This window comes from Daldinia caldariorum (genome assembly GCF_022478825.1).
Source record: "Daldinia caldariorum strain CBS 122874 unplaced genomic scaffold F4812scaffold_17, whole genome shotgun sequence".
Classification (NCBI taxonomy): domain Eukaryota; kingdom Fungi; phylum Ascomycota; class Sordariomycetes; order Xylariales; family Hypoxylaceae; genus Daldinia; species Daldinia caldariorum.
The window spans coordinates 375,247-402,884 of NW_025953053.1; the positions used below are offsets into that span (position 1 = coordinate 375,247).

At 47.0% G+C, this 27,638-nt stretch overlaps 12 protein-coding genes across 12 annotated transcripts; 5 read left to right on the forward strand and 7 right to left on the reverse strand.

The window, feature by feature from the left end:
- The first annotated feature begins 540 nt into the window (after positions 1–540).
- F4812DRAFT_144499 (glycoside hydrolase family 93 protein) lies at positions 541–2,666 on the forward strand. Its single transcript, XM_047929655.1, has 2 exons — positions 541–1,508; positions 1,634–2,666. Exons 1-2 carry the CDS (start codon positions 1,086–1,088, stop codon positions 2,402–2,404), a joined length of 1,194 nt encoding a protein of 397 aa, XP_047787225.1. The 5' UTR covers positions 541–1,085; the 3' UTR covers positions 2,405–2,666.
- F4812DRAFT_144453 (sporulation protein RMD1) lies at positions 2,667–4,357 on the reverse strand. The gene has a single exon (XM_047929654.1). The coding sequence runs from the start codon at positions 4,198–4,200 to the stop codon at positions 2,929–2,931; it is 1,272 nt and encodes a 423-aa protein (XP_047787226.1). The 5' UTR covers positions 4,201–4,357; the 3' UTR covers positions 2,667–2,928.
- A 232-nt stretch (positions 4,358–4,589) lies between these two features.
- F4812DRAFT_440944 (uncharacterized protein) lies at positions 4,590–7,679 on the forward strand. Its single transcript, XM_047935188.1, has one exon. The coding sequence runs from the start codon at positions 4,857–4,859 to the stop codon at positions 7,482–7,484; it is 2,628 nt and encodes an 875-aa protein (XP_047787227.1). The 5' UTR covers positions 4,590–4,856; the 3' UTR covers positions 7,485–7,679.
- Positions 7,663–9,161, forward strand: F4812DRAFT_144549 (uncharacterized protein). The gene has a single exon (XM_047929656.1). It carries the CDS (start codon positions 7,826–7,828, stop codon positions 8,924–8,926), a length of 1,101 nt encoding a protein of 366 aa, XP_047787228.1. The 5' UTR covers positions 7,663–7,825; the 3' UTR covers positions 8,927–9,161.
- Positions 8,783–9,979, reverse strand: F4812DRAFT_440947 (uncharacterized protein). Its single transcript, XM_047935189.1, has 3 exons — positions 9,587–9,979; positions 9,414–9,487; positions 8,783–9,319 (listed from the first exon to the last, which is right to left on the reverse strand). Exons 1-2 carry the CDS (start codon positions 9,881–9,883, stop codon positions 9,467–9,469), a joined length of 318 nt encoding a protein of 105 aa, XP_047787229.1. The 5' UTR covers positions 9,884–9,979; the 3' UTR covers positions 8,783–9,319; positions 9,414–9,466.
- Positions 9,980–10,251: 272 nt separating this feature from the next.
- F4812DRAFT_462238 (P-loop containing nucleoside triphosphate hydrolase protein) lies at positions 10,252–10,905 on the reverse strand (the record flags this gene model as incomplete). Its single annotated transcript, XM_047938004.1, has 2 exons — positions 10,252–10,715; positions 10,815–10,905. The coding sequence occupies 2 exons, from the start codon at positions 10,903–10,905 to the stop codon at positions 10,252–10,254; spliced, it is 555 nt and encodes a 184-aa protein (XP_047787230.1).
- A 691-nt stretch (positions 10,906–11,596) lies between these two features.
- F4812DRAFT_462239 (uncharacterized protein) lies at positions 11,597–12,733 on the reverse strand (the record flags this gene model as incomplete). Its single annotated transcript, XM_047938005.1, has 1 exon — positions 11,597–12,733. The coding sequence occupies one exon, from the start codon at positions 12,731–12,733 to the stop codon at positions 11,597–11,599; it is 1,137 nt and encodes a 378-aa protein (XP_047787231.1).
- A 2,138-nt stretch (positions 12,734–14,871) lies between these two features.
- F4812DRAFT_440956 (acyl-CoA dehydrogenase NM domain-like protein) lies at positions 14,872–17,677 on the reverse strand. The gene is made up of 4 exons (XM_047935190.1): positions 16,945–17,677; positions 16,557–16,843; positions 15,728–16,469; positions 14,872–15,673 (listed from the first exon to the last, which is right to left on the reverse strand). Exons 1-4 carry the CDS (start codon positions 17,057–17,059, stop codon positions 15,180–15,182), a joined length of 1,638 nt encoding a protein of 545 aa, XP_047787232.1. The 5' UTR covers positions 17,060–17,677; the 3' UTR covers positions 14,872–15,179.
- Positions 17,678–19,196: 1,519 nt separating this feature from the next.
- On the forward strand, positions 19,197–20,249 carry F4812DRAFT_144616 (uncharacterized protein). The gene has a single exon (XM_047929657.1). The coding sequence runs from the start codon at positions 19,337–19,339 to the stop codon at positions 19,955–19,957; it is 621 nt and encodes a 206-aa protein (XP_047787233.1). The 5' UTR covers positions 19,197–19,336; the 3' UTR covers positions 19,958–20,249.
- Positions 20,250–22,339, reverse strand: F4812DRAFT_466807 (uncharacterized protein). The gene has a single exon (XM_047938575.1). The coding sequence runs from the start codon at positions 22,059–22,061 to the stop codon at positions 20,541–20,543; it is 1,521 nt and encodes a 506-aa protein (XP_047787234.1). The 5' UTR covers positions 22,062–22,339; the 3' UTR covers positions 20,250–20,540.
- Positions 22,340–22,403: 64 nt separating this feature from the next.
- On the reverse strand, positions 22,404–23,120 carry F4812DRAFT_440958 (uncharacterized protein). Its single transcript, XM_047935191.1, has one exon. It carries the CDS (start codon positions 23,081–23,083, stop codon positions 22,619–22,621), a length of 465 nt encoding a protein of 154 aa, XP_047787235.1. The 5' UTR covers positions 23,084–23,120; the 3' UTR covers positions 22,404–22,618.
- A 1,260-nt stretch (positions 23,121–24,380) lies between these two features.
- F4812DRAFT_440968 (uncharacterized protein) lies at positions 24,381–27,373 on the forward strand. The gene is made up of 3 exons (XM_047935192.1): positions 24,381–25,296; positions 25,366–25,582; positions 25,666–27,373. Exons 1-3 carry the CDS (start codon positions 24,958–24,960, stop codon positions 27,096–27,098), a joined length of 1,989 nt encoding a protein of 662 aa, XP_047787236.1. The 5' UTR covers positions 24,381–24,957; the 3' UTR covers positions 27,099–27,373.
- Positions 27,374–27,638: the final 265 nt, after the last annotated feature.

The following is a 27,638-nucleotide window of genomic DNA, read 5'->3' on the forward strand; positions in this document are numbered from 1 at the left end:
TTTAAGAGTCTGTCAGAAATATATAGATATCACTAATGCAGACAGACGGGGATAAGTGAAGTAGACTAGACGTGTTGGTTTGTTGAGTGGAAGATAAATGTGATGTCAACGGTAAGCCTGGAAGTTATACGATACGGACGAGAACTTTGAAATACATTGGAGTTTCCTTCTGTAGTACAACTTCCCTCGTAGTCAGTGGACAATCAATTTAAGGATAGGATCGATGGACGCATGTAACCCACATGCCTCTGAATGGCCTAGATATTGGTCGTAACTTACATGCAGTTATAAATTATAACTGCAAATAAGTTTAGGTACGTATAAATACCGAGACGACCTTCCCTACTACCCCAATAAGCAGTCTCATCTTTATACATTCCGCGTAGTAATCGCAACATCAGTGGTGTCTTCTTCTAGAACATACCTTAGGTACCTATTCACATGATATGCGAGAGTATGCGGCAATCGGTCAAGCGCATATCAAGATACACAAACCTGAACATCGTGTTCTTGTTTGGGATGATTTATGGCGGGTTATCTCATACGTCGTTTACTTCCCGTACGTTGCAAACAATTGACCTTTTTTTTTTTTTTTTTTTTTTCTTCCTGTCAAAAAATAAAGGGGCTTTTCGATCTACAACTTCCACCACTACCTAAAATATAGATAGAAAGTTATGGGCAGGAGATACCTATTGTTAAATTATCATCAGCCGTCGAAACGGAAGATCCCTGCGTTTCCAGTTTCAAGTTTCCGCGTTGACAATCACCCCCCGTAGTTTTAATACCGGTAAAAAAAAACGCTACCTCTCTTAGGAATTTATTATATCTACAACGGCATTTCAGATAAATATGTGGAGATGATTGCGTGTACGCCGAAACAACAACAACGTCTATTCTTCTTCAAAAGACAACAGATACATAGCATATACTAACATACATATGTATGTTTACTAATGACTTATCTCTATTCTTCCCTTCCCAGCAACTTATCCCCTGAATACCTCTTAAACAGCCTTAAATAATCCAGCTCTTCCCCCCCTCCTCCATTTTATTTTATTCTATTTTAGTACCTACCTAGGTATTTAATGGCCGGCCGGCTCAGCCAGAAGATCCTAGGCCACCTCGGCCCCCTATTAAACAGCCACGACAACGCGACGGCATCTCCTCCCACCCCCTGGCGCATCGACAGCAACGAAACCGTCCTGCACCCCGCGGGCGGGACCTACCCTCGCCTGTGCCGGCTCGCCGACGGCGGCCTGCTGTGTCTGACGACGGGGTTCCAGGGCCCCGGCCGCCGCGAGCACGTCCTGCAGGTCTCGCGCAGCGTCGACGGCGGGCGCACGTTTAGCCCCCACGGCGAAGTCGCCCGCGGCGTGGGCGATATCGACAACGGCTTCCTCATCGAGGTTCCTCGCTCGACGGTGGCTGGGAACAATGGCCCTGTTGTTCTCGCTGCCTTCAGGAACCACGACCGCGTGCCTGGGCACAAGCCCTCGCATTTTCGCATCGTGAGTATTGATCGTCTATCTTCTTGAGCTACTGAAGTGCAGGTGTGCATTTATTGTTAATACTATTATTGTTGTTATCATTTTTTATTTTCTATTTATTTTCGTTACTGATACAGGTGCTATAGACCGTATGTCGCAGCGAAGACGGCGGGCGCTCGTGGCGCTTCGCATCTCAAGCCGCGGAGCACAGCGCAGCAAGCAGCCACGGCCTAGGCCTCTGGGAACCCTTCATGCGCCTCGGCGGGAGCAGCAGCAGCAGCAGCAACAACAACACGCCAGAAGTCCAGCTGACGTATTCGCGGGAGCTCGCGCACGACGACCAGGAGACCTTCCGCGTGGATTCGGTGGACGGGGGGCTGACGTGGAGCAGCCCGCCGCGGTGTCTGCGGTGCCACTCAGCGCACGAGAATCTGCGCGACGGCATGCAGGGGATCGTGGGCGTCGCCGCGGCGGCGGCGGACGGGTCGCGGCAGGACGACCTAGTCGTCGAGGCGCAGGTCGTCGTGTTCGAGACCACACGGCACGGGACCTTCAGCGTCGAGTACGCGGTCTCGTACGACGGCGGGCGGACCTGGGGGTCGCGGGGCGTGGTGTACCGGCCGAGGCCCGGGCGCAACGCGGGCGCGCCGCAGATCGAGCGGTGCGGGGACCGCGGGTTGGTCGTCATCTTCATGACGGACGAGGAGGCGGACGTGCCGGCGTGGCCTGGGAAGGCCGCTGTCAAGGCCGTGTTCGCTGAGGGTTTGGACGGAGGCAGGATACGTTGGGGAGAGCCCACACTTGTCCATAAGGCGCCTTCTTTTTGGCCTTCCATCATTAGTCTTGCGCCGGACGAGCTGCTGGCTGTCTACGAGCACGGTGGAAGACCGCTGGGGAAACGCATATATATTGGTTAAGTGTATCTGTAGGTTGGGCGTATCGCGGCATAAGCAAATTGTGTAGCTGATAGATACTCTTTGACAGAAGAACCTTTAATAACTAATAGATTAACCAACGCTGAACATATCATTGGTTTCGCAATCCCTTGCTACTCAGTCAAAGTTGAACGAGCTACGAAAGGGGTAGTGTTGCCAGTGGGGACATGCCGAATTCTCATTTATGAGCATCCAGTGATAAAATTTAACTTGTTTTTTTTTATTCTTCGTAATGCATTAGGTATATATTATCGTCTCCTAGTTTACCAAGCCCATTGTTAACTAACTACCTCTGGGAGCTTACGCTCATGCTCATGAAAAATTACACAATGACCCTAACAAGTGGTTAACCTCGTGTTAGGTATCTTTTGCTAATGACTTACAGGGGACACGTACGTTGGCTCGTACAGCGCGCGTTGCATTTTCGTATGTTATAAAGCATGGATTGAGCGGTGTTCTCTCACTGGCCCTCTTCACATATCAAGACACGCAGAACATTTCCAGATCTAGTCTGATTTTGCTTCGCTTGTGCTCTCATGGTATACCCTTCTCAGTTCGAATAAGACTTCGACAGTGATGAGGAATATGATAATCCACTCCAGTCGGTGGCCGTACTTTTCGCTGACCATCTCTCTCAGAACGCTTACGTTCTCGAACCCGTAGTCGATCTTCTTGTTCAGAATCCCGATCCGCTGCCGTATATCCAGAACAGTGCTGATTTGATTATAATAATTCTCCAAATTCGACTCTGAATCCCAGAACATGTCCGGAAGCTGGTCCGTTATGTCGGAGTAGTGGTTCAGCTGCGACCTCAGAGTAAGGAGCTTGCCAGTCATCTTCAAGACGGTGCTGCGTTTGAGCTTGTGCTCTAGGCCTCCCTCGAGAAAGTCAAGACTGTCTTTGGAATTTTCAAAATAGTCGATGGCCTGGTTTTCGAGTACGGCCAACTTAGGACTCCTGGCTAGACCGCTCGAGAAGGCGATCTTAGCAAGGGTCGTATCTAATCTGCGGTTCTCCAGCTCTTGCGCCCTCGTTCCCAAAACGACAATTTCGCCCTTCATAAAGCTAGTATCGCGAGTCTCATCCGGTATGAATTCGAGCTCTTCCATCTCGAGGCGGTTGAGATGGGGCAGTTGAGCGGCTCGGATTAGTTGCTTGGTAGCAAGGGTCATGAGGGCGTCGGTAGGTACAGACCAAGCAACGACGGTTCCGGAGGGGAAGACAAATATGTCTCCGTTATTGATACCCCTCGCATGTACAACCCCCGTAGGATCAAATTCGGTACCGTCAGGATCCAATTCAAAGGCGTGGAAGCGCAATATTTCTTGCACGGCTTCCATATCAAAAGACTGGGCAACACATATGGAGGTTATAGTTCGGTGATAGTCCACGTCGGAACCAATGGTATCTTTTCTTGTAATTGGAGCACGCTGAGGCGGCTTAGTGGTCAATCCTAGGCGCAAAGTTTTTGCCGCTGAGACGCGAATGGGTTTTCGCTTGGAGGCCGTTGTTGGACTTTGCTGCTGGGATTCCGAACCGTCGGTGGCGTTGTGTTGGGGAGTTGTAGATCCTTCATCCTTCGTAGAGTTTGAAAGTAATTTATTGGAATTATTGTAGCTACGCTTCCAGGTTTGAGAAACGGTTTGAGAGACGAGACTGGATTGATGGAAGCATTGCCGTAACCTTGGCTGTGATATTGGCTGTGATCTTGAAGGAGGGGCTGCTGTATGCAGTCCTCGAACTGCGGAGGCTACTACTTTTCGCAATGAGGGTCGCATGGTGAAGTTAATTCGGCCATTGAATAAGAATCAACTGCCTTCAATTATAAACTCGATTATATTATTTTAATTTAATCGAGTTGCGTGGAAGTTAACTTCATCGTGGGATGCGACATGGAAATCAAATGCGAACGAAGAATATTTGGATTTTATTTTTATTGTCGCATTATCGGCAGAGCTCGGCGTTGATAACCTTGATAAGGCGTTAGTGGCCTCGAGCTGACGCTAAATCCCGGCAGCCCGGCAGGTTCTACACTGCATAGGTACCTAAGGTAGGTACTACGTACTACCTGCTGTACGGACTGTAATCGATAAGAGTTTTTTGAAAGCCAAAACCGCAACGCAACGGGATTTCGAATTGTTGAATTTAAAATCATACAATCACACACCCGTCATATTCATATATCGACTGGTAAACTAAGATAATAACTCTTTCGGCTGATTTCCAATATTTATTATACTTTTATTAGATACTTATTATTATTATAATTATTTACGAATCTACCGTCATGCGAGTAGTAGCAACATGTCGGATTTACAAGACTCTCTTCTACCAAGCTATTTGTTAGATACCTCGTATCTCATTCGCATCTATTTACACCCCATTCACACATAAAAACATAAATTGACCTTCTTCTTACCCAAACACTTATATCATGTCTACCTTACCCGCAGTTTCACCGGTCAAGTCTACCGTTGGATCTGCTACATATCTCTGGTCAACTCGGCCGACATGGAGCGAAAGGCTCTCGAGATTGACCAGCTCTAAGCAGCATCGCTATCCTCGACTAAAAATACCTCCTAGTCGGATATTATCCCTACGCATTCGTACTAAGACGGAAAAACAAAAGAGGTCATATCGTCATCTCTTTCAATACGCTGCTCAACAGCGTTCCGACCGCTTAGCCCTAGTGACCTTCCAGGCCTGGATGGCGAAGCAAGACATTCAAGATGAGCCTGAATTATTCAATTCCATACGCTCTATCACCCCATCCGAGTGGGCCGATCGCTTCTATAGCTTAGGTACTAGGGGCTGGTCGCGGGAAGACGTACACCATTGGATATGGATAATATCAGCCGAGGACGGGGACGCCCGCGTTGAACGCTTGATTTCAACTGAACGTCCCAAACCTACTTTTCTTATCACTCTTGTGGCCCGTAGCAATGAGACATTCCGCCAAGGCACCTCTCTACTCTCTCTGATGGAGTATGTATCAAAGCACTACATGAATTTTACATCCCCATCTCTGCGTAAGGGTGATAAGGCGGTGGCTCTATCTGGCCCTGAAGTAAACCTGACAGTACCCGAATTTTTGTTATTACTCCGCCGTCTTGTAAATCACACTCAGCGGTCATGGCCTAGATCAATCGTTTCGGTTGCACGGTTCACGGTGGACTACATTCAAGCACTGCCCCCTAGCAGCCATTGGAAAAAGAGTGAAGTCTTCAACACAGCATTGCAATATTTTAAACTACCAGCCGCAAATCAGCCCATCACAAATATGGAATTCAACTGGAGAGCCCAGAGGCTCCTATTATCCATGTCCGATCATATGGACACCCCTCTTGTCATTAATAAAGCTAGCTACAGAGCTATCCGGGAAGTTATGATCGGCCTGAAAAAATCAGCAACGGAGAGGGCGGTTGCTGTAAGGTACTCGAAGTCATGGCCTCCGTATCGACAAGACTTTGACGGTTTTGATGCAAAAAGAACGGCAGAAGATGATTATTCGAGAAGCGTAAAAGCGGGTGTTCTCATGAAGGAATCGGGCTACACCGATGACAACTATGATCGGGCACTCAGTGCGCTCGGCGGATTGGGTCAAAATTCTCCTACGATTCAGACTCGCAGCCTTCCACCAAAGGAGTGGAAAGGTGAAGATGAAGATCAAAACTTCTATTCGCTTTGGGCCATGAGGATACGGGCAACCCGCAACAGCCAGGAGGCATGGAAAGTTTTCAACGATGTTGCTGCCGAAACGGATAAACCCCCTAACACGCAAGTTTACGCCGAGATGTTTATGAAGTTACATGCTCACCCCGTCCACGAGAATTCAACTGCCTTGCCAGGCGACTCCCGGGAAAACTTCCCAATCCATGACGCCAATTATAGCGAATACGAACTGGCTAGGTTGTCCCCTCCCACGGTTACCGAATTGTACGATAGGATGATCAGCCATGGTGTGAAACCGGAAGGCCACTGCCTTAATACCTTATTGATGAATGCCAACTCCCTCGAAGAGGGAACTGGCTATCTTCGCGACAGCGGTATGAATTCTGCTACTATCAATGCCTTGGGTTTATTTAAACAGCCGTCTTATGACGCACTTCGACGGATTCCTCTTTTACTTTTCAAGAGCTATATACAACTTCTTTGCAGATTGCATCCTAACCGTCAGGGCCAAGAAAAGATTTCCTTGGAACGTCTTTTCCTCATCCGACATGCTATAAATCTTGTAAAGCTTCGGCTGAGACATGGAACTACCGAAGGCTCTACCTTTCTACCACCTTGGGTTATTATCCTAAGGGCGATAGCACGGCCGCACATATGTGTTATAAATGATTCGCAGGCGAAAAACGATGCGGAAGCTTTGTCGATTGCTATGGATGTTGTAGAGTCAATGCATAAGAGGACAGGCGTAAACGCGGATGCTTTCCTTTATTTGTGCCGTGCCGTTGGAAAAGCGGCACTGTCTCGATTAGAGTCTCAAGATTCATTAAGACCCGAACGCAGCACGACCGAGCCTCCTTTAATACATTATCATCAAGTTTTGGATACATTAAAACACATGTTCTCTCAACTTACAGCACCGTTTAGGATATCTGCGTCGAAATCCATCCGGCTCAAATGTCCTGATTTTACGCATAGCATAGGGCCTGCTCAACTTCATGCATATATGCGCGCTTTGGCTTTCCTCGAAGATACAGTTACGATGAAAGATCTATTACGGTGGATACTAACTCATAGAAGCTACGTGGATGAAGAAGCCGAGCGAATAGGAAGTCGTGGACATGCACTTGTAGCGAAGACTCTGTGCGCCTTTCAGGCTTTTGCCGGCCCGAATCTTGGACATAAGGATCAGGAGGACCTAACATCTCGAATGGAAAGTAGTACAGATACCGGGACTCCTTGGAGATGGCCAACGCTAGAAGAAGTTGATGCCTACATACAGTCCGATCTGCGTGGAGGCTCTCGGAAACTACAACACAGAATTTTAGCCAAGTCGTGGCATGCATCCTCTAGGGAGGAAATTAAAGAAGATATGGGCGAATTATTCACATAAACAAACGCGCACTATTTGTTTTGAAAGCATTATGGAATTATATGCCATCAAGTACAATGTTTCGACGTGGAATCATGTTGTACAGTAACAATACAATTGTCCCCGAATCAGTCTTAGGCTTCAAATTATGCTATATTGTTCACTAGTTGTTTGAACACAAGAGTATTGATGATAGTATATATCAAAAATTATAAATGTGCTAGTGTATGAGGGTTATTATGGGATATCCCCAAGTAACTACAATTAAACATTGTCGTATACCCTTGCTCAGAAGAGTGCATCATCACACCTAAGATACAAGCTTTATTAAAAATAACCCAGCACCACCGACAAACATAATAATGGCTGACGAATATAGCTTCAGTCCAGTAGTCGAGGACAGCTTTCCAGGAGGGCTGGGAGGTAATCATGCTATACGCTCCTGGATTTTCGGTGGCCTACAATATCGCCCTGTTTCCGGAACACCGTTGGGACGAGTGGTATCCCAACATTCGACCATGTGGAACATGAACGCGTCACAACTGGCTCCCGGCCTCATGCACAGACAAGGGGGAAGTCAGGGATGGGGCCAGGGCTTCTATCACGGCGTCAACCCGCTAATTGGCGGCCGGGCGATCCCCAATAGAAGCACATCTATCCTGCCGGGATGGGCTCAAGGACAGGTCTATCGAGGAGTCTTTAACCAGCCGCCACCCGAGCAGCAATTTGAACAGCACTTTGACCAAGCTGAACCGAGTTCCATCTCCCCGGAGACCCTTGACCCTCCCGAAGATGAGGAGCAGCCGTTGGAACACAACTTCGACTATCCGACGGGCTCGACCGTGACGATCAGCAAGCGCTCGGACTGGGACGATGATTTCGATCGGAGGTTCGACAAGGACGATACCTTCGTGCGGATGACGCGGGAGTCGCTGTTCCGCGACATCCGCGCGTACCTGGAGCAGCCGTACGAGGAGGGCGACCTGCCGGTGTCGATCCGCGCCGACTGCCCCACGTGCTCTTATCAGCTCGCTTACTACCCGCCGCAGAAGAGCGCGGCCCGCTTCCGGGGCAACATCACGAGCAACGAGCGCATGGAGGTGCTGCCGTGCGGGCACATCGTGGGGCAGGACTGCATGTTCGAGTACCGCGCGCAGTGCCTCACCGACGGCAAGAGGATCGAGTGCCCCATCTGCCAGCTGCCCCTCGTGTACCGCGCGCGCTCCTGCGGGCACCCCGTCTCGGTGTACGTCGTCGACCGCTTCACGCACTTCCCGCCGCTGACGATCCCCGAGGGCGGCCGCATCCCGTCTCGGTGCGCGATGTGCCGCGCCGACGGGCTCGACCCCAGGCTCGACTGGGCTTGGGCCGAGGAGCTGCCGCCGCCGTTCCCCCTGAACACCCGCACACATGTCCCCCCGCGGCCGGTGAATGCTTACAACGAAGTCTTTTTCGACGATTAAGCAATCGGACCGAAGGGGGGTGCGGGTTTACTACCCAGCAGCACTACCTAGTAAGTAGTAGTAAAGTGGGAGAAAGAAAGGGGGAGACTAAAGTGAGAATGTTTCATTACGAGGATTTAATTACTTTTGCGCGAATAACTATTTCGATGTCTTGAGTGAATTATTTGCTGCTTAATTCATATTTCGCTTTTCTTTGTGCGCTGGGATGAATGACGATGTTTGATTTTATCGAAAACAAAAAAGTTGTCCCTATTAGTTATTGCATTATTAGCATGGATGTTTTCCTATTCAGGAGTTTGAAGAATGATAATAGTTATACTTTGCTTCGTCCAGTTTATATTAATCGTTACCATGATAAGCCTTGCGTAAATCTCTTCTTGCAGTATGTAATCCCTGGGTACCTGTTAATCATAACACTTCCTATACATGATAATCTTTAAACAGGTACATAGTTTTTTATTAACGCTGCGAGACCGAGATCTCATACCGATGATTTCGAGCACCGCAGTCTTTGGGTACTGGTAGACACACCCTAGGTACTCATATATAACGGAACATATTCTATTACACTTATGTTTAGCAGGCCAGGTTCGAACTGATAGCAGTTTGACAGTAGTAAGATTGACTTGGGTGTAGTAAATATTTGCAGGAGATGCTCACATTTTTTACACCTCGCTTCATTGCCACCGGCTTCCCGTCCTCGTATTCTATTCCGGCCTCTCCACCATCGCCGGAAAGCCCCGACATCTTTTGCTGCAATTCAGCGTCTAGTTCTGCCATGGTCTTTTTGTTTCCTTGACTCTTAGGAGATGTCGCGTCTTTCTGGCCTATTGAGGTTGTATGTTGGCTTTTCTCTTGAGTTTGTGAGTGAGATTGAGAACTCGTAGATCGTTGGGTGAGGACGAAGGACCTGGATGGTGGAAATATCCGGGAATTTCGTGTGGCGAGTCGATGCATTTTAAGTTTATGGTAGAAAAAAAAGAGCTGTTTCTTATACGTGCTTTAATCGGCAATGCTCTATTTCTTTGATTGTATAACCAAGTATAAAGTACCTGATATATCTTACGATAAATCCGTATGACGAAATGTGCTAGTCCGTATAATTATGCGCGTCATTGGGTGGGCCGACCCCTTTTTCGGGGTACTCCGTCGTTTTAGCTGATATTAGCTATAAGTGCATAAGTCGTGGGAGTGGGGGGTTAAAACCGACGATGTTACCTGTATTCAAACTTGGAGTCTTCAAGAGCATATAAAACATGGTCTCGAAATGTTTAATTGAACTATTTATATTATCCGGCTTTGTTACTCCTTTACTAACAGTCTCCTTAGCCTACTTTAATAACAATATCTCCTTCGCCCGCCGGCGCTTCAAACCCGTCCCAATATCCGTCAAGTATTTCCCTAGTAATTTCGTATGCACAATCAGCATTTATCCCCTTCTGCCTCCTTCTCTGAATTCTATCCCATAAGAATTCTTTGCTCTTTGCGCGAAGATATACAAACACCCATCTTCCGCCATTGTCCTCGATCAGCTTCTTAGTCTCTTCACGAAACTCCTTGCTGTAGAAAGACCGGTCCAATACGAGATCTTTCTTCCCTTCTCGCAGCAGCTCGACAAGCCGAGTTTCGCATTCGTCAGAGGCTTCTTCGAGGAATTCCTCGTACTTCTCCGGCGGATAGTCTACCCCGTATATCCCGTGTCGGGCGGCGATCGTGGCGTCGGCTGATAGGCGCTCGAAGTTCGGATAGGCTGATAGTATAGATTTGGAAAGAGTAGACTTTCCGGCTCCTGTTATGAGTTAGCTACCTAACCTAGTACGTATTGGTATAGGGTGAAGAAACTTGGCATGTGAAATAGGGCATAAGATTATATAGAGATGAGACGTACCAGCAATGCCGCATGTCATTAGAACAACTGGTTTACTATTCGACTGCGTCCGCAGCAATTTGGGGCTTAATTCTCTTACTACATCCTCCATCGTGACGATTTTATCTTCGGGTATTAACTACACGCAAAACCACCGAGTCAGCAGTATTTATATCCCTAGAGGGTAGGAAGTATCCCGGTATAGGATGACTCATACCATACTCCTAAGATAGGAACTAAGAGGCGAAGCTATTATCTTGGCGGTTGGGGTATAGAGATGTGTCAAGGTTTGATGAGATAACCGTTGTTGCACAAAGGGAGAAAGAGGTAACTAGTAAGAGGTCCCTCGTCTGGCTATCTTATATACACGATGGTGACAAGATGATTCAACTTAGTCAGGACCGCTACTGGGAAAGAGACAACAACACGACAATCAAGAGCGAAGACATAGCTAACATGTCACGTATGAAAAACATCTCCTAGGGTAAGTAGAGTTGGGAGTTCATTACTCGATAAAATACAATGTTTCATCTAATGTCTAGTAGGAGCATGCTTTCCAATGACATGCGTAGGTAGAGGTACATATCCCAGCCTGACTCTGCTCAATAGCAATAACTGACATGAACTTTCCTCATATGAACCGCAAAGGGTTAGGTATGCAATAAGATCGATGAAACAAATAGGTCAAACCTGTTACGTCCATGCTGTGAAGATTACCTCGTAGGTTAGGTAGGTAGGTCCGTTCCGGCCGGGATAGAGATAGAGAACACCAGACAAGATGAAATAGATGGCAGCGAGGCAGGTTAGGCCATTGCCTGGTGGAGCGACGCGCTACTCTGGGGAGCGCAAGGGTCGACGCCGAAGTAAACCTGGACCTCCTTCCAGTCGCGCGCCTCGGCGTCCGCCAAGTCCGTGCGCTGCTTCTCGCGGTTGATGGACTGCCGCGCGGACTCGGCCTGGCATCGGAAGCTGCCGAAGCGCCACTCCTGGCGGGTGTACCACGGGTTGCTGGACAAGGTGAGCACGGCCTCCAGCTCGTAGTTGAATTTGGACGTGAAGAACGCGTGCAGGAACCGCTCGTTCACGAGCCGGCTCGGGCCCTCGATGTGGATGACCCGGCAGTGCGGACCGGGGTCCCGAGCCGCCGAGCGGATCCGGTTCATCCTGACGCGCGGCACGTACCCCTCGACCGAGAACTCGCCGGCCTGCGCCTTGGCGAGCAGGTTGTCGACCCCGGAGCGGTCGAAGAACACGAGCTTCGACGCGGAGGTCGTGTGCGGCGCGCGCTGGCGGTACCGGCCGGTGGACTCGTCCGGCGGGTTGATGACGGTGGCGAAGACCTTGCCGCAGTTGCGGATAGAGCCCAGGAGCATCTGGTGGGTGCAGTTAGGCGGGAGGTTCGTCATCCAGACCGAGGTGCTCTGCTCTTCGGGGACGTCGGCCGACTGGTTAGAAGACAGGAAGATGTTGCCGCCGTAGTTGTGGGATATGCCCGTGGCGGCAAGCTGGAAGTTCCAGACTTCGGGAGATAGTTCATTTCTGGCGCGCCAGGTAGACCATTGGCCCATTGGGACGTATCCTTGGTCACCTCCCGAACTGGACGGCGGTGTCACGATTCGAGGAGTACGGATTGCCTGAATAGATGGAGATGGGAAAATAGGGTTGAGAAATGGGCTCCGATTCGGGCTGGCGGTGTTGTCCTGTAGCCAGGGTGAATAGTTAACCAGATGTTCCGGGCCCTCGATAAGACGATTGGAGACGGGCTGATTGAGATTCTCTCTTCGAAGGTCCAATAGACGAGGAGGAGTACTCCAGACTGACTGCACCCAAGGGGACGAGGACGCCCCAATATTCAATCGGTTCGCATGACGGCTATCCTGAGATGCCGCACCGTCAGAAGGAGTACGTCCTTGGTGGATCAAGAAGTTGCCGGACGCCATGTTACTTGTGGTATGCTGTGTCGATTTGGCAAAGGTAAATTGAATATGTATGTATGTAAAGGATGCAGGTATAGGAGCGCGTTGCCTAATAGTATGGGTTCTCAATTAGTCTCTGCACTGCAAGGGGATGTTCCATGAAGTAGAGAAGAGTCGCAAGGCAAGTAGCCGTAGTGGCGAGTAGTCTATGCTTTTGGAACCATGAAAGAGTATAACAGTGATGTGCTTTAATGATAGAGTTTCTGACAATCAGAACTGATGGTAAATGAAGAACACAGATAGATATAGATAAGACTGTTGACCATAAGTTGACATTGAAGGTGTTAGGCCTTGGAAGGTGATAGGTAATAGGGATGGGTGGATAGGGTGATTAGAGAATAAGGAAATATTGGAGGCTTGCTTACCTTGTATTGGCAAGGGTTGTAGAGGTAATAGAGGTTGCAAAGGTTGCAAAGATTGTTGATGTTATCTCATGTGTTGTCTTGTGGCTTGTAAACATAAAGTTGCGGAGGTTGAAGTTGGAAGAGAGATTTAGGAATTCTCTGATGGTTTAAATACTTTGTGGGAACTGCTATCACACCTTCCTCAGGCAGAATCTAACGCGCAGGTAAGTAAAAGGTTGCTACCGCAGCGACCAGCATAGAGAAACGTAGGTACGCGTATTTTTGTAGTGAGGTAACTATGGTTACGATACCTATTAGCCAGGCAACTAGGTGAGAGGCTAAGAAGCAAGCAAGACCGGAGGTATTCCTCAGGGCAACTAGGGAAAAGTAAAGGACTGAGCAACCAACTTATTGTAAGTCCCAAGTAGATGCCTAATCGGTAACCTAATAGGCCTTTCATCGGTTTCCAAGACAGCCTTTGCATTACGGCCGACGCAAGGTGAATGAGCTCACTCGCATTAAAGACAAGACTTTCACCCTCCTAGCCGAGAACATCCTCTTCCAGTAAAGAGATCAATCTTTTACCAAAACAATTGCCGAATTAAATATGTATAATGAAATAAAGTCAATCTGGTTGGCTGGAAGCAATAGTGTTTATATGGTTAACTATCATATTACGTATGTAACGGAAAACTTGAAGTGACCTTCCATGCATCGAGGAACGGGAAGAGTCTCGGCAGGTGATCTTTATTCAATTTCATAGCGGAATAATGGCAGTACACACTCATAGCAAGTTGACCCCGAAAGAGATGTGTTAAACGAAAATGAAGTGAGGATTAGAAACAAATGTAAAGGGGTTCAAAGTTACCTAGTATATAAGACTATACCAGGTAGCAAGGTGTAGGAGGCTTAGACAACATGAACTCAATATGCATGTGCAATATTTATGATTCTTGCCTACCTAACCTAGTATTTAACTTGCATTCAGGTTGAGTAATGTCTTCGAGAAAAAAGATATCAATAAGTTAGAATGGGCACGCCAGACAAGGGCTACGGATGTTGCCATCTCTCATTCTCAACAAGGTTGGTTTTGATAACTCTTACAAACGACAAGGAAAAGTAATAGCGATCCTAACTAGCCACAGTATACCTAATAAAACAGTGTAAGATAGAAGAGGAAAAAAAAATAAAAAGGAGAAAAAAAACATACAACACTGGGGATTCGCTGGTCGTCACCGACCCAACTACTAATCCAGCGGTATCCGGCTTATCTATGGGAGAGCGGACGGGATCCCGAGTTTTCCAGATCCTATGGTCGTATGTGCTGGATTGTTCAGTTGTCAAGCTATATCAAGGTGTCTCAAAATGCTCTGCTGGTGGTTGTGAGGGGGAGCTATTGTCTACATGCCCCTATTGGAGAGTCACGTGAGACTATTCAGGGCTAGGATAAAGCATGATAGATAAAAGAATAGACATAGAATAATTAACTGCTGCATATAGTACGATATTTTAATATTGATCCAATGTGTACCTAATGTACTTTATACTGTTGGATCGTAAATGAAAGGTGTGGAATTAGGTATAGGAAGATAGTGGCAGCTAACATATACAAACACCATCTTCCAACAATAGTGGTTCCTCAAACACTTCCAACAGTAATAAAATAAGCATAAATACTATCGTCGGCCTTAAGTCCTATATATTAACCTCTTTGCTTTAGTGTTTTATCTTCTTAGTATTGGTTTTGACTTTATATATCCAAGTTTAGTAAGAGATTTCTTAGGTGATAGCGTGAGAGTGCGCCACCCCTTTCTCTCAAAGATATAAATGTGGTGGTGGATACCTCAAATTTAACAGCCATCAAGGGTATTGGAAATTTTATGAATAATATAATAGGTACCTCCTAACTAAGTACCTGTTAAGGCAGTAATTTGAAGCCTCGGATTTCCAGAGACTGTAGTGTGGAATGCATCCTCTGAATATCTACCAACTCATGCACCCAATCTTCGTACAATAGAGAAAACAAAAACTGTTCTGTATATACATATTATACGTTCCTCTTATTCTTACAACTTCATACCCGTCATCTTGGCCACTCTTAAGCTCTGCCTCATGCTCAGGTCTAGCATAATCTCCTCGCTACCTCCGGGGATGGCATACGCGCGGACGTCGCGGTACAGCCGCTCCACCTTGGCGCCCTGGCCACCACGCGAGTAACTCAGGCCACCGAAGATCTGACTGGCTTCGCGCGCGCAGAACTCGAAGGTAAGCGTGCTCTGGGCCTTGAGACCAGCGATGGGTCCGCCGAGCCTGAGCATGGCCTCGGTTTCGTCCATCTTATGGCACTGGTAGATGAGGTTCTCGAGCCAGTTGTACGAGGCCTCGATCTGTCGAGCCATGTTCGCCAGCTTCATACGGATCACATCGTGCTCGATCAGCTTCTTGCCGAAGGTCCGTCGCTTGTTGGCGTACTTGACGGATTCCTCGTAGCAGACGCGGGAGAAGCGTAGACATTGGATGATGATGCCCATGCGTTCGTGGTTGAAGTTAGTCATAATCACTATACGTCCAAATTAGAAACTCTTCTTCGGACTGGGTGATAACAGTTACTTACCCCTGAAGCCCTGGTTCTCCTTGCCGAGGAGGTTTTCAACGGGTACCTTAGTGTCCTCGAAGGTGACGTACGTAGTACCGGAAGACCACACACCTTGACACTCCATCCTTCTCGTGCTTACACCACCGCACTCACGCTCTATGAGGAGTAAGGAAACACCGTTCATACCCTCGCCGCCAGTCCGTACGGCAGTGGTGAAGTAATCACACCAAATACCGTTGGTGATCCACTTCTTCTCACCGTTGACGATATAATGCTTGCCATCTTCGCTGAGCTTGGCTTCGCAAGTTAGGTTGGCAACATCACTTCCGGCGTCGGGTTCCGTAACGGCCAAGCAAATTCGCTTCTCCCCGCTCAAGAGTCCGGGTAGGATACGATCCTTCAGAGCCTTCTGGCCGAACTTGATAAGCGGCGGGCAGCCGATTCCGAAGCCACCGAGCATGTGCCAGACAAAACCGCCAGACCCGACGCGCGACAACTCATCGGTAATAACCAATTCGTGGAACAGATCCCACTGCTCCGGCGGTACACACTGCACCGTATTTTTTGTATACTCCGTGGGGTAATTCACACCCAGCAGACCCGCGAGATAACCGCGGCGACCCGCCTCGAGGTAGATCTCGCGCGGGACTTCCTTCTTCTCGTCCCACTCTGTGACATTCGGCTCGATATCGTTCTCGACCCATTCACGAACTTCGGCTCGGAGAGCGGCGTGGGACTCGTTGAAGTAGGGAGAGTGGAACTGCGGTCCAATAATTAGCAAGGGTTAATTAGATTAATTAAGACATTGTTTTTTTAATCAATTAACACCAATAGGACCAAGACATACTCCCTGGTACCAGCTGGGATCGGCAAACGGAATCAGGGAACCGAACGGTTCCAGCGCCTCAGTATCTTCTTGCGCGGGAGTGGGAGTGGTGGCTTTCTTGGGCTTCTTAGTCGGCTTAGGAGCGTTGGTCTTGGATTGCTCTGGCTTCGGCTCAGGCTTGGGTTTGGTATCTAACGAGCCGATCTGAAGCGCGGGCTTATACTTCTTGAGAATACCCTCGTTATGGTACTTCCAGAATTCACTAGACGCATCCTTTCCAGCAACTCGTTGTAAGATCTTCTTCCCACCTATACGGAAAGACAAGATGATTAGCTATTTTGGCTTGTTGTGTCTATTTCAACTGTGGATATTTATGGGACGAAGAGGTTAAGTTAAATGCCAAACATACCAGGGTGCTCATTTTGAAACTTGGTCAAGTCGAAGACGTCGCCATCAATAATGATCCATAGCGAATCGGGTTTGTTATGCGACGCAACCTCGTCTTTAGAAAAGGTCTTGGACATTTTTGAATGAAAAGCTCTGGGTATATTGAGATAGAATATCTATTATTATTTTTTTATGTCCAAGTAGAAAAAGTACAAGATGAGGAAGAGGAAGATGAAGAAGTAGAAGATTAAGGAAGAAAAGAGAAAAGACTGCGAAAGTTATGTTTTTACGCGATGTCATTCTTGAGCTTTACAAGCTCGGCGATTACATTTTCTTACCGAGTCTGCGAGTCTACTGCAACGTAATACGGCTCAAACAGCTGTAATTCCCCGACATGTGATTCTTGATTCTAGACAGTGGGAAAGGGATCCCCGTATCGTCCCTAACGTTCTAATGTTCTCTAGGTACCCTTTCTGGGAATCAATGCCGGAAGCAGCTGCTTGTCTAAGCTCAGCCTACCCCAGGTAAGTTCGCTACGGATACACTAACGCGTCTTCTAAGCCACTCATCGTCTCGCTATTGGCAATGGTATACCTGTACACTACACCTGTACCCTAGGTACATATGTATACATTATATACCTAGGTATGTAATTTGCGACACGGCTTTTCTACCCCGGGGCGAAATCCCCACATCAGGAAACCTAGGTTAGACGGACTGGGCGGAGCGGACCTAACACGCAAGAGTGAATAGTGATTTTCTGGGGATTTTCGTGGGGAAAGGAATGCCATCAATGACTTTGGGGTGTTTTAGTGCTTCCTCAGCATTACTCGTGTCATGTGTACGTTGTCTATCGGTCGACTACCAGGTATTTTTTTTGGCATGTGATTCACGTTCCCTTCTTACCTTATGTACCTGGGAGCTGAGAATGTGGGGGAAGTACATACACAGCGACAGAGGAAATAATGAGGTCATCCCGGGGATTTCCCAATTTAGGCCAGTTGGAGAAGTTGGAGACTCGAAAGTACCGGGGTCACACACTGCCGAGGTACGCCTATGGGATCCACAGTAAGTCAGCGGATCACACAGGTTGACAGGCGCGGACAGGCACCGGACGGCAAGAATTGTATTGTACAAGCTTCTCAGGGCAAGCACATGGCATTTACCTCCAGTTTCCCCGGAATACCTCTTATTTATCCCGCAAAACCCTGGGTCTATTATCATAATCGAAGCTTATAAACTTATTGCTTATTCCCAGGGCTTCTTTTTCCGACGTCAACGTCCATGGTTAAGCCGATGGAAAAATGTAAATCAAAAATAGGCTAACATGGACTCTGATTGTTGACATATAGCAAGTAGACAAAGACCAAGGTCCAAAAAGCTTTCTATAATATACAGGATATTTCGAATCTTGCGCCATGACGCATCAATCTGTTACACATAGTACGAAGTACATACTAATTTTGAGATTGTTAGCTGTAAGTTTTGGTATTGCATTATGCCATCAAATTGTTCGTCATATTAGGTACTACTGTAAATCGTAGCACTAGGCAGGTTAGGTAGGGTCATATTTCGTGGATAATTCTACCTTCCGGCAAGCTGACTTTAATAACACAGTTAATATATCATCATCAAACACTAATATATACTTCGTACGCTACGTTGGTTGCTTAAAAAAATCAGGCAAACGTGGGACTGTTTCGAGATTGAAAACACAATCTCTGTTACGGGGTGCTGGTTCACTTACACAGGAATCACTGCAATGGATCGTCGCGCCTATTAGCGCTGTAATAAACCCATATCATAGCCTGAGACAGGTCATTAAGCGCCTGCGTCTCAACTCAAACAGTGCCATAGCCAGTCATTCTCTTTGTTACCGCTGGACAAGGGACAAAACTACAAGCACAGACCACTTTCAACCAAGCCTTCGATTGGTCGGCAGCGCTTCAATTGGGAAAACTCCCGATTTAGAAGTCTTTCGAACTTACAAACGACTGAAAGCTTCAAGACCAGTTGATCTTTCTTTGTTAACGCTGTCGTATGAGTGTAGGGCGCTTGTTTGTCGATGGGTTTCACAGACTTATTAGAAGAAAAATGGCGGTGTTTTCCATTGTTTTCACATTTAAATATCATTCACTTGTTCCTCCAGGACTGAGTCTTCTTGTACACTTTTTTCATCCATCATTGCTCTAACGCATACGACACTGGTTGTCTTTGATTCACTTTGCACTCATTTAGCATCGCCGGCAGATAATTATTTAATAATCCCTCTTTTGAAAAGTTTCTACGGCCTTTTTTTTAGTCGCCTACTTGTTTTCCTCCAGTTTACGTTGGGGTCATCGACACTTTCAGCCTATTTGCAAACAAAACATAGTACCCAGTCGGGAGAGAGAACGAGCAAAAGGGAAAAAAACATGGCAGGTATCAAATCCCTCGTCACTAGATTCGGCAAAGGCGCCGCCACCAAGCAGGTATACATTTACGAAACGTGGTTGCGTTGGATAGCCCGCGGAATCCAGTTCGCACTTGCCATCGTCGTCTGTGGTCTGTACGGGCGCCGCGTCGACCACGATCGTCGACACGACAACGGCCAGTCGCCCGCGTGGGTTTACGCACTGCTCGTCGCCGGCCTCTCCTGCATCACCTGTCTCCTGTACGCCATCCCGAACCCCTTCGGCCGTCTGCAGTCGCACCGCCTGTTTGCCTGGGACCTGATTCTCTTCGTCCTGTGGATCGCCGTCTTCGGCACCTTCGCGGCCATCTTCCTCAAGCGCGAGGAGGACGAGTACCAGGGCACCAGCGTCACGCTCATGAAGTGCGCCGTCTGGATCGACCTTGTGAACTGCGTCTTCTGGCTCTGCACCGGCCTTTACGGCTGTTTCCGCACGTTTGTTGGCAGGAAGGTCAACGGGAAGATCGACGAGTACTCAAATAAGGTCGAGGATGGTATCAATGCGAAGGTCGATCAGTACGCGGGAGCTGCTCAGAACAGCTTCACCATGAAACTTAATCCCTTGCGCAAGGAGACGGTATGAGCGAGGAATGTGGCAGGGGAAGATGTTTGCATTTATACCTATTTCATAATGATACGCATAGTCGTATGATATCGTTGGTTTCCGAGGATGTTGGTCATGAATAAAATTGCGGTCGGTTGCATTTAGACTACTAGACGAGCCTCATCGCTTGAACGCAGCGTCTTATTTTGGTTCTCTGGGCTCCCCCTTTTGAGATCCCCTAAGAGCACCCATTAATAATATCGTTAATACTTTTTTTAACATAACCATGTGTTTCCCTAAAATTAGGTGTCTACCTGTAATTTCTAGCCTCTATCGGATTTCCTTTCTCCCCTTTGTGGGATTCGTTTATTGACTCACCTTCTAGCGCATCAAGTTGTTGGAAGACATTGGAAGAATTCTCAATCTCTTTGTGCTAAACGACTGGTCAATAACAACATAGCCACAATTAATATTAGTCTAAGATATTGTCAATTCTTTTTTTTTCACATTCTTCGAATTTGAGTAGTAACTTGCCTTAGATTTATTTGATCGACATCTCAAGTCTCCCTAAGAGCTTTGTCGATTTCACCTTAGCAAGTTTTGGCTGTTTATGGTACCTCCCTTAACGATAGAGAGGGAAAATACTACTCCTAAAGCCTTCGACTGACTCCACCGAATCAGCAGCTTTTGTCTTGGGATTCTTCAGCTGATCTTGTGCTGGTACGGGTGATGTCGGAGGAGACAACCAAGACGTAAACCTACTCCAACGAGAGGGGGTCACTGGTGATTCTTCAAACGTGCCGAGGTCTTCATTTATAATTCTTATCCCTCGATGCTTGGCCATCTGTCTCTGAATAACCCGCGCTTCCTTACCTAGACCCAGATCAAAAAGCAGGTCAAAGATGTTATACCATTTCGGGTCTACCTCAGCTTCTGCAAGTTCCAATATTACCCTCCACAGAGAATTCATATCAACCTCACACGCGAATTCAGCTAAACGCACAGCAATTCTCGTGTGTGCTACGGCTTCGTCGGCATCAACTGTACCTGCCGCTTGCCGGAATTCAATGGTCCGCTTACGCTCTATTGCTGGAGGGCGCGTGGCTCCGAACAGCTGCACCGCACCGTACCCTTCCGGGCTGTAGGCCATGAAATTATAGGCACTACGGGAGTGTACTGGGTTCTTCATCAAAGCGGATACTACTAGGGCATTTGGGGCTGATAAGAGCTCCCGCGCCCCAGTTACGATGTCTATTGGCTTATCCATCCGACGTCCTGGCAGATATTCCCCTTGTGCCCGCCCGACGTTACCTTCCGTGAAGTACCTCCTATCAAAAGAATAGCTTTGGAGGGTGCCTCGTTTAAAAATAGTGGTAAATTTAAGACTCTCCTTTTTCTCGGGTTTAGACCCAGATGAATCTTCGGCCGGGACCTCCTCATAATTTCCTTCGTCAAGAATTAACCTAAGGTTTGTACTCACCTGTGCTGCTGATATACCGTGTGCTAAGACGCTATAGTATCGATTACTTGGGCAGTGATCTCGATAGCCTCGCTCTCGACGATGAGGAGGATGCATCTGCGTCAAAATAGGGTCAGCATCGAAAAGAAAAGCAGCTATTCGGCGCAGATGACGGACGGGTATCCACTCCTTGCCTCTTCCATAGTGGATATGCAAGCCTGCGGTCTCTGGAGCATATATCCAGAAATTGTTATAAAGAATTGTGACGATATGATGAACCTCGGCGAAAGACCCTTCCGTAGCAAAGAGTGCCGGCGATCTGACTTCAAGATCCTGCCATAGAAACCCATTCATATCCTTTTCCTCGCTAGTTGGCTGAACGCTGAGATCTCTCCCAACACTCCAAGCCGTATACGGTTTCAGATGACTTCCATCTACACCATCTAATTGGTCGTCCTTGGTTATAACGCGATCCCCCTCATGTCCTTGAACAGCGGTATCAATGACTTGCTGCACTAGGTTTTGAACGAATGTTGCGCTTGATCCGCCCCCCGGCTTGGGTTCGATTGGCCAGCCCTTGGATAATTGAAACATTCGGGGAGTACGCATCCTTCGACCTGGCTTTCTGACGCCTATCAGGAGTTCCAGCTCCACTCCGAAGCTGCTTTTAATATCGTCCGACATTTCTACGGCTTAGCAGATGAATACAATCTAGTGTCCAAGTAGAGTCTGTTATTACAGAACGCAAATGTAGAAGTTGATTTCGGTATATGCCGTTCACTTCAAAACACCAAAAGAAATCTGGTGATTACATTTAGGGGGAATGATGAGTTATAAAAGCCTCTTGGCACACGCGATTAACAATGTCTTCATAGGAGAGGGCACATTTTGTTCAGCGGCATCCTACTTGGTTCTTGAACGTAAGAATCCTCTTCGAACAGCTTTCCTATCTTGACACATATTTCAAACTCATCTCGTCATAAATGTCATTTTCATATATCATGGGAGAAGTTGAGAGGTATCAATACAGAACCTGAAACCAAGACAAAGCATTATGCTAGTCATAATTTGCGTCAACCCCAAACTAATAAACGCCTACGCTCAACTGTCAAGCAGAAAAAAAGAAGGAAAAAAAAAAGAAACAGAAGACAGCTGTCACCACAAAGCGCCCTCTTCCATATCCGCATCGTACCCTTAGGTGGTCTCTAGACTTGGCTAAAACGTGACGGAGCCGCGTGCACTTAATGCCACTCAATCAACTTGTCATCCGGGGCCCAAGTTAGACGAAGATCATGCCGATGTTCTTTGGTCTGCTGCTTATTCTTCTTCTTGAGGGCGCCGGTTGAGCGCAAAGCCGTGCAATCGTGGCAGTAAGCTCCGTAGTATATCTGGCGCCGCCGACACCCGTGGCACATGTAGATCGGAGGGGCCGTCGTGCGCCAATACGACTCGGGCGGGCGATTGGAGTCGTGCTTAGCCTTGGCATTTGTGGGAGACCTCGACGGCACAAACCGTAGGGTCGAGCCTGGCGCGTTGTATATAATCGCGTTGCTCTGTTTAAGCGATCTTTCATACACAGTCATTTTCCCCTCGTTTACTATGTATTGCGTGGGATATTCGCTGTGACGTGTTTCCCGCGTGAAACGGTTGGCTAGACTTTGGGCCTGGTTGTGGCTCTCGTGGTGATGATCGTAGTAATGAGCCATGATGAGGCTGTGCGTTCCAAGTTGGAACTTTTTTTTTCTCGAATGATTAATTGTATTAGAATCAGTATGAATCCACGTCGCCCAAGAAATGCTATGTTCTGCGAAATCAGCAAGGGGATGATGAGAAGGGAGAGAGAACCAAGGGTACCAACATCAAGGCTACCCTCGTCTAGTCTATATTTATAGGAGCGATAATCCTGATTGTCGCACAATTCTTTCGGTACTTTACATGACGTCGAGTAGAAAATAATTAAGCGTAAGCGTCAAAATCGAGATTCTCCAATAGCACGTGTCGAAGTAATCTTCGCCGCGGGGCGAAGCCATGGGATGTCAGCTGAAATGGCACCCTTTATTGGCGGAATTCGGGGGAGCAATCGCTTTAGTTCTGAGCTTAGTGACGGAAGCCTGATGCGGATACACGAAAATATAGTCAGTCATCGGTGAGGCTGGCTATGCTGCCACAAACTAACACGTAATACACGTTCTAACAAAGCACGACAAAGCCGGGCGATTTCGTCTGACTGTAATGTCTAGGACTTTCTTATTCTTAAAACATGTTTGCATCATGTTCGATACTTGTGCGGCTGAAAACACTTGAGCTTATGCACTCGTAGGAGATCTAGAGCTTTTTGCTCTAGGTATATTTCAGTGAAGCGTTCATGGGATGCCGTAAGCCATGGAAAGCTGCAGATTGTGTCCATAGTAATAACGTTCTAGATAGAAAATGAGTAAAAGGGTAGGTTACTTTGAAGTACCCATACAGCAAACCTTGTGATCATTCCTTAGGTACCTGGTATCTAAGGTGAGTGAATAATAACTAGTCAGAGCCTCGATTATATATCAATCAATCTGTTAGTTAAAACTCAAAGCCCATATGACCAATTTGCGAAGCGCATTAAGTTAGTCCTAGTACGAGAGTCCTAGCAGTGTTATCCCCTTGCATAATTGCGTTAATTCCTACCATTGCGTGCATCTCTGCAAAGAGAAGATTGATAACGCATCAACAACCCTCATTCTGTAAACTATGAGATGAAGATTGAAATGGAAAGCCGAAAGGTAAAATATGAATAGTGAATCTATGTGTCGAACGCAAGCGAAACGTTACAGCCTGAGAAGATAAAGCCCCTGGGGATGTTAACACCTAGGTAGGGAAAGATTTTGGCCTATTTCAACTCGGGCCGTGAGTATATAGAATCTATGCCGGCACGCAACTAGTAGAGATACGGTACCGGGTATATGTTGGCTGCGCAGGATTCGACGTCCTGCATTAAGGTGACCCAAGATGCAACCTGACCCACACCACTTCTAAGCCCCTCGAGTGATGAGAACCGTACGATCACGATTCTGCCTTCACTCTCTACTGTAGTCTTCCTGCGGCTACCCCTAAACCATGAGCTGGCAAATTAATTACCACTTATTCAAATTCTTTGCATGGTTTCTGATACATTTTCTGTAAAGCCCCGCACGGGGAACATCAGTATGAGGCCTGTATAGGCCGGATCCTTCAGAAGAGTAACATTTAAACACACGAATACTCCCTTGATTGACGAATAGGTACGCACACAGATTATAAAGTACTATTGCTTCAGGCTAGCTTGTCATAGTTAGGCATATTTTAACCGCTCAATACTTTGAGGTTCTGGGACATAAAATTGTTACCAAATCCTGAGTTGGACTTAATTCTGTCATTAATTGCCACTTGATAAGTGTAAATTCCGCCACTGCACTCGGGATGGTGGTAAACCTCATTCATATACACCAGCTGCTGTACAATTCATTTTATAAATCAGAGATTAGTCTTTAATTTTCTATATTTCTTGTCATAATTACCAGGCTCTATATAAGCAACGCAGTCGATAAGTTACTCTTTCAAGATGATGAGCAGCTCCCGAAGGGAAATGTCCATAGAGCATGACGAATATGATCCATATGAAGTTGCATTAGCAAGACTCGACTCAATTCAATCGGAATATCTAAAGAAACAACAGGATGCATGGGCCACATTCGAAAGTAACCGAATTGCTCGGCAAGAAGATATCCAAGAGCGCCAGCGACAACTACAACTGCTCCAAGAAGAGCTCCAGAGGAAGCAGAATGAATTGAAGGACATGGAACAGGAACTCCAGGATGAAAAGAAAAAGTTTCATGACCTCCTAAAACAGGAAAAGCAAGAGCGCAAAAGAAAACTTGAGCCTTATCTGAGGGTCTCGCCTGTTAGTAGAATATTCATTCTTTAGTATGGCACTATTGAGCAAGAAGACCTAACGGCTGACTTTTGAAAGGCACCGATTAACCAAGGCGAAGGAGACAGAGAATTAACTGACGTGGCAAGAGGACGTACAGAAACTACTTCGCCTAAACAAAAAGACAATAAGATAGGGCTCCTACTTTCAGATCCGATCGTGATCGATTCAGAGGATGTGTCTAGCGATGAATGGGAACATCCTCTTGCAACATCTAGTGTGTCTCCAAGCAAACGGCCTAGGATCTCTGAAGTTGGTCAGTCCCTAAAACTAGCAAACATCCCGCGTTACTAGTACTCTACAAGATATTAGTTGAGCAGACTAATGATGATCTACCAGGAGGTACAAATGTAAACCCAAGTTCGACGCAACCAAACCAGAAGCGACAACGAGTGCGAAGTGGAAACCCTTCAGAAGGCGGCGAATGTTCAAATACAGCTCAGATAAGCAACGGCCGCAACAAAGAGCGAGAAGCTGTTATCGTAAGGAAACGTGTCCAAAGGAAAAGGAAAAACAGAACGATTTTTAGAGGCATCACTGATCCGATCGTTGGCGAGATCTATAAGATCCATCAAGGCCCTCTTAGAGGCGAATATGCAGCAGTCCTTCTTCCCGTCGGTAGTTTTAACGTAATAGGTATCTCCAAGTCAATTCATGAGACACCCCTTACGAGGTATATTCCACCCTGTTACATATACAACACCTCAAATAAGGAGATACTAGGATGGGAGACAGACTACGATGACGGCGGACCTAAAGTTACCGATCGGAAATTTCCGGTCATGTCTTTCAAAGGTATCAGGTGGGATCGAGTGGAACTTGAAGGGGAATTTTCTCCTGTCGGCGCAACGTATGCCTGGGTTCCCGCGAAGTCCCTCAGGACTTTCGACTTCAATGCTCCTATGTCCTCCATGATGCCAGGATACCTAAGTGCGAAAAGATTCAAGGCTCGATTGAATCTAATAACAGAGAATCGGAATCGACAAGCCCACGATGATAACGAAAGCTCATTTGCTCCTTCTATGGAACTTGACGGATCGACTTCACAGACGTCTGGTACCGGGGAGCGAGACACCGGGGGTAGTCAAACACAAGGACACTTGCAGGTATTAACACTTCGATATTCTGAGGCTAGTCAAACATCTCACCAAAGTCCACCTATTGAGGATCATGACAGCATCCCTCAAAATATAACCGAGCCGGTGTTTCATAGCTTCGAATCAATCTACCGCGAAACATCATCTGAAGCATCTCCTGACAGCACACCAGATGAAGACATCCCGAATCACGAATTGATAAGAAATCTTTTCGCCGAGCCGCCAGCTGAGAAGATAGGAGAGACTTCCAATAACAATGCCTCCGATGATGATGTTGGAGATAGCGATGTGGTCGAATCTCCACGTGCTCCTACCGAGGCACAGCTCACTGCTACCGCAGAGCTGCCTTATGTTGCCCGCGCAATAAGACGTCCCTGGACAGAAGATGCTAGCGATAGGCCAAATGATCAGGATGGTTCTTCGGCACAAGAACTGGAGCCTGCGTCCCCCAAAACTGTGACGCCCTATTATGCTAACCTAAGAAGGTACGTGAATCAAAACGAAAGTGAGACGGAAAATTACTCGCCCACTTCTTCGCGAACATTATCTCAGGGGACAGTGCAAGACATACCTCGTAACGACGACTCTGCGCCGCCACCAACCAACCCTCACATACAGAATACAGCTTCGACGGCGCTTTCATATTTCAATGCTATATATAACAGGAGGCAGTAGTTTAGGTACTCATATGTGTTTAAGCATTTAACATGTATATCTTGGAGGTTTCGGGTTTCTATCGGGGCTCAATCAAAGGCGCATCATGCTTTACTATTAAGTTGAATATTACCAATGATATACTTATGCTGTGCTACCTATACTATACAAAGTTCCAGGAGCATAAATATATGAAGAAAGAACCACGCTTGAATTTTTGACCGGAATAATCTGGTTATAGTATTTCTAATATCTTACCTAGCGTGCAAATATAAAAGTCGAATCTACTCTTGGCGACAACAACATGCGAAACCAGCACAGAAACAATATTATTCAAGTTTCATTTAACACCTATAAATGGACCTAAGTAAAAATAAACATTGACCATTAATTGACGTAGTACTCAGCATTGTTGTCGTTATTGAATTCAATAAAAAAGGTCGTTACGCAAAATCACGATCTTTTTTTACCCCTTAATGTTTGCTCGTGATTTAGGCACCTAGCAACACAACCCCATGCCATGCAACAACATGCAAATTATTTCACAATGCTAATCACTAC